This window comes from Pteropus alecto, unplaced genomic scaffold (assembly GCF_000325575.1).
Source record: "Pteropus alecto unplaced genomic scaffold, ASM32557v1 scaffold111, whole genome shotgun sequence".
Lineage (NCBI taxonomy): Eukaryota > Metazoa > Chordata > Mammalia > Chiroptera > Pteropodidae > Pteropus > Pteropus alecto.
Window position 1 is genome coordinate 4,296,417 of NW_006431915.1, and position 5,615 is coordinate 4,302,031.

The following is a 5,615-nucleotide window of genomic DNA, read 5'->3' on the forward strand; positions in this document are numbered from 1 at the left end:
CCCTTACTAGCCATAAAAAAAGATGACGATGATGATGATGACAGTGATGATGATGATGACAAGAAAAATAATGCCAGTAGCTCACATTTACTGAGAGCTTATGATGGGCCAGGCACTGACTAAGCATTGCATATGCACGTTCCATTGAAGTTTCTCATTTAACCATCCCATTTGGAGGTAGATACTATCACTATCCCCATTTTATAGATGAGAAAAACAAAGTAGAGAGATGGTAAGTCACTTGCCCAAGGTCACACGGGAAGTTCGTAGAAGAGCTAAGATTCGCACCCAGGACTGGGTGACTCCGAAGCGACAGACTTGACTACGCGGATGCACTGGCTCCCCTTACCCTCTTTGAGTCTCAGTTTCTTTCTTCATAAGATTATGATGATGATCAAATGCGAAAACAAGATATGAGCGGCACTTTCATGATAGATTCTTTGGTTAGATATGAAAAATATAAAAAGAGCATCAGATGTGAGGAAACTAATGATTCTAAGCTTTGAAGAGTTCTGACTCATTTGACTGTAATCAGTACCTCAAAGGACTTAGCAGTTCCCATAAAAGCAAATAAGAAACTTATTTACTATTTTGAAAGATGAGCTTTATGGTCTTAGCTTTAGCATAATTTATCGTGTGTTTGTAAATTCTGTTACGTTAAGGTAATTGTTTACTACTAGAATGGGTGTTTTCACCAGTGTGTGAAGAGTTAATTTTAAATTAGAGTTAATTTTTTGGAATGATATGCTGGGATATAGGAATTTAATTGGTTCTAAAGCCCAATGCGAGGTTTTTGACAATTGCTTAAGGGGATATAGTTATACTCACTGAAATGACCTAAGATCTACTTTAAAAAAATTGAATGCTGCTAAAATAAGAAAAGAATGAGAATCCAGCATTGATTTTCCCCTTGAATTTAGTGCTTCTAAACTTTTTAGACAAAAAATTCAAGCTGGCTTGCACCTGTTTGATCTGGACAAAGCAAGAGCTAGTTCTCTGAATTGACTCAGGAAGAGGCCAACATATATTTAGAAAAATTTGAGTATCATTATATAAACATGTTCGAAAAGGCTTCTTTAGGGGCGATACGTATTTACATTATAATAAGACCACAATTCCAGCCTTGAGAATGGCCCCTAGAAGATTGTGCTTTCTTCTCTTTTACATGACAGTAGTTTGTATTTTACATTCAATTTGAATTGTGGAAAGATGCTTTATCATTCGAAATGGAAATACAGATTTCAAAATAATACAGATGAATGACACGGGCTTATAGCTGGAAATAGCCCATCTGTTTGGGGATGTCAGCTGGGAATAAAGAAATGAGTAGATGCATTTTTGAAATGTTTATACAAATTGTTTATACATTTGAAATCTGATGAGATTTAAATTCCTGTGATAATTTTGGGCACCACTTTGGAACCCAGCAATGACAGTGTCTTCTCACCATCAACTTAAGAGGAACTTATCCAAACCTTAGAAGAATCAGACTTCTCAATCCTTGAGGCTGGAAAAAACCTTAAGAGTCATTGAAGCCATTGGTCCCCATTGTGGTATTGTGATAAGTTTTGTGAGGTCTGCTGCAAGGAATGTTTTATTAATGATAAAGAATCATAGTGTGAAGTTAATATACTTTACTTATGTGATAGGACAAAGTCAAGGTTGTTTAACATCACTCTAGCCTAACTGATGCATTTCTTCAAATGGAGAAGAAAAGGGAGGCGTTATAACTTGAGCTCCAGGCAAATGCTTAATGTCTCAGCTTCGCTTTAACCCAGGGCAAGACACTGTTGCTGTCCGTGTCCCACCAATACTCATGGCGACTACAAATTCCATAGAGCTTGTGAGTTCTCTGATAATATATGCTATACTTCCCCACAAAATATGTTTGGATTCTGTCAAACTCTGGGTAAACCCCTGTTAAAACATTTATTGTGTGTATTGCATTAGAAAAGTTGAAAACCAGTAGACAGAGGAAGAAGACCAGTCCAGGGATGCACGATGCATTGGGTTGAGTCCTTAGCACCTGGCACAGGCCTGCTCAATAAAGAGTTGTTGACTAAATGAATAAGTGCCACTCTGCAGGAGGAATTCTTTCCAGCTGGCCATCAGGGAGGGTAGTATAGAAGAAAAGTGGGTGAGCAGGTCTTGAAGTTGGGGTCCCATTAGGAATCAAAAGGACTTTAGGCTGCCCTTTGAGGAAGAAGAGACATGCAAGGGAGTGAGGGTCTTCTGAGAAACCCTGGAATTCTACAGTGTAGGCTAGAGGGCTGGCTAGGAACGGCCCAGGTAGGAGGTAGAACCTTTCCACACTCACTAGAGTGGGTAAGGCGGGGGAACTTCCCAGGCCAGACCTTCCAAATTCTTCCTATTCCTTCTTACAAAAGGACAAAGCTAAGCATTAGAGTGGAAGAAATGACCCATGAGTGAAGACTATTCTTTGGAGGATTTTTAAAACAAAAATATGTGTACTATAGTGGTTCTCAACCAGGGGCGATTTTGTCCTTCAGGGAACATTTGACAATGTCTGGAGACAATTCAGGTTGTCACATTTGGACGGGGGGTGCTAGTGGGTTTGCAGCATCTAGCCAGGGATGCTGCGAAACTCCTACAATGCACAGGACAGCCTTTCCACAACAAAGAAGTATCAGTGCTGAAGTTGAGAAACTCTGGTGTAGAGATGAAGAAGAATTTTGGAGTGCAAAGGGCACTGGACCTGGCGTCAGGGGCCCACACATTCAGCCCCTGTTGGGTGACCTTGAAAAAGTCATTTCCCATCCTCTGGTCTCAGATGATGAGAAGGTTGAACTAAATGATAGATGAAATCCTGCACTGGCATTCTCCAGTTGACCATTATGAGGCTTCCCATTTGGATTAAGATCCAGCCAAAAGAGAGCTTGGCTTCTGCCCTGTCCCTCCCTCCTTCAATCCTTCTCTTCCTTCCATCAGCAAAGAGTTACTGAATACCTACTATGTGTCAGGTACAGTCCGAGAGAGATAGCAAGTGTTATGGACTGAACTATGTCCCCCACCGCCCCAAATTCATATGTTGAAGCCCTAACCCCCAATGTGATGATATTTGGCGATGAGGCCTTTGGGAAGTAATTAATTTAGATGAGGTCATGAGGTGGGGACCTCACAATGGGATGAGTGGCTTTAAAAGAAGAGGAAGAAAGATAAGTCTCTCCTGGTACATGGGGACACAGCAAGAAGGTGACCTTCTGCAAGCCAGGAAGAGAGCCCTCACTAGGAAACCAAATCAGCCAGCACCTTCATCTTGGACTTCCCAGAGAGAAATAATTGTTGTTTAAGCTACTTGATCTATGGTGTTTTGTTATAGCAGCCTGAGCAGACTAATACAGAGCGCTAAAAATGAAAAAAGGTACATGAAGATGCTTCCTTCATTGAGCTTTCAGTTAGAAGTAGAGAGAGATCACTAATGGACGGGTCCAGCCTGTTGTCCCTAGCACCAAGGGTAATGCCTCATGCTGTAATTGATCCAAAGAGAATGTAAGTGAATCTTTGCTCCTAAGAGATATGCTAAGCAGAAACACCAGGAAAGGTTGAGTAGGAACCCCTCCAAGACAAAGGCATAAGGTTTAGGAGGCAGACCAGGGTAATGATCAGAGGTTTGACGTGAGCCCCAGGTCCATGCTCATCACCCAGCTCCGTTCCTTGGCACCTTATTTATGTTGATGTGCAGAGCAGGCCAGGGTCCAGCAGCCTTCACAGTTTCCAGTTCCAGCTTCTTTAGATGGGCAGCAGCCTCGCTGAACAGAGCAGGTGCTCCTGGACTCAGCTCTACAAGTGGCAGGGGAATAAATACGGAAAGGTTGAAAGGACGGACGGATATAGGTGGTAAAGAGCCTGTCCCCCAGCACCCTTTCTGCCTGCCTCCTTCTCCTGCAGCTTGAATCCCTCAAAGCTGCACTGGCTGATGGGGTATGAGAACACCCGAGGTCAAGTTTTCACGGCCTAACTCCCCCATATATGAGCTAGGTGGTCCTAGGCATATCGCTTTACCTCTCTGAGTCTCTGAGCCATTTTAAAAATGAAAATAAAATTGCTTATCTTGCACGGTTGTTGTGAACATTAACTGAGGTCATCCATGTATAAATGTCTTATTAATGGTAAAGCACTATGCAAATTGGAAAGATTAGTGTTCAGGCTAACAGGCATTTGAATGTGCCCTTAAAAACCATGTCATAACTCTGAAGTCAAATTCATCGATTTTGACTTCTGTACTGCTTTGGATTAGTTCTCCACCACTCCTCCCACTAACTAGTATTTACCCATGAAGACATTAAATGTCGATTAAATATGAAATAGTCATTACATATTAAAACTTGTGCCAAGTATTGTTTGCAGTTGGGATCTGAGGGGCTGGAATAAAGACATAAATGAGACAGACGCATGCACAGGTACTCCAAAGGAGAGTGATAAAGGCTTATGCAATTGCTATAGGAGCAAGAGGGAAGGCACTCCAAAGCTAAGACTCGGCGAAGAGTGTTAGAAAAAGTGTCACTGACAGCATTTGCGCTGGTTCCTGAAGGATGTGCAGGAGTGCACTAGGCTGGAGGAAAGCATTCCAGGCAGAAAACGGCAGGCACAGAGAACAACAGAGCTGGGACACAGCACAGTATTTGGTGAGAAGAGAGTAGTTCCACGTGGCTAAATTGTGATAAGGAGTGTGGGTGGGGAGGGATGGGGGATGGGGAGGCTGGTGATGTGGGCAGGGGCCAGGCTGTGAAGGTCTGTACGTGGCCATTCTCAGAAGTGTGGGTTTTATCCCAGGGCAGCGAAGACCCATGGAAAAGTCTTCAGGCATTTGGTCAGAGTTATCGGGTGAGAGCTCTCACTTTGGCAAGACTGTGCTGAAAGAGGTGGCCTTTAGGGGGCTGTTATAGTTGTCCAGATACAAAAGGATGAGCCGTGGCCTAGGCCAAGGGCAGTGTGGATAGGGATGAGGGCACAGAGTTCTGATTCTTCAACACCAAGTGGAGGATGCGCTCCCATTTCTGGCTCAGCCAACCTAGAATTGTTCCCTTTCATCTACAGGTCCAAGGCGTGATGGCTCTTTCTTTTCACTGGCTCACAGACTCATGAAATGTCAGCGCTATATAAGATTCCTCGGCCATCCCTCTAGACCTCCTCTACCTCATTTCACAGATGAGAAAACTGAGGATCCAAGAGGGGACTGGGATCGATAGTGAGAACAAGAATTGAAGCCTCTTGACTCCCGCCTCCACCTCAGTGCTTTTTCAAACCATGTGTGATAAAGAATCAGTTCATCCTCCCACCTCCATCTATTACAGACCCATTCTTTGGTAAAAGATAATAAAAGTAAATTTCGAGAAAAATAAAATAACACATAAAATCCAAGCCCACATTTTAAAATTAGTTTTAACAGCTATAATATCACCGTCATATGGCTAAAAATGTTTCTAATTGCTTACTCTCCGTTCCCGTAACTTCTCTCACTGGGACCTGTAACAGTACCCACTGGGGCTACCTGATGTTGCCTTACTCTCAGAAAAAAAAGCCTGTCAGAACGGCGATAGAATGGGTTTTCCTGCAATTAGGAAAATAGAGATTTTAGACAACTCACTCCCCTC

At 42.9% G+C, this 5,615-nt stretch overlaps 1 protein-coding gene across 1 annotated transcript in view; it reads right to left on the reverse strand.

Moving 5' to 3' along the window:
• Nucleotides 1-5,615, reverse strand: part of EPB41L4B (erythrocyte membrane protein band 4.1 like 4B) — a gene marked incomplete at its 5' end in the record, with an annotated part of 113,210 nt that overhangs the window by 27,636 nt on the left and 79,959 nt on the right. The window contains one exon of the mRNA XM_025041254.1: nt 3,683-3,801. Within this exon, the coding sequence (XP_024897022.1) occupies nt 3,683-3,801 (119 nt within the window). The remainder of the gene's footprint in view (nt 1-3,682; nt 3,802-5,615) is intronic.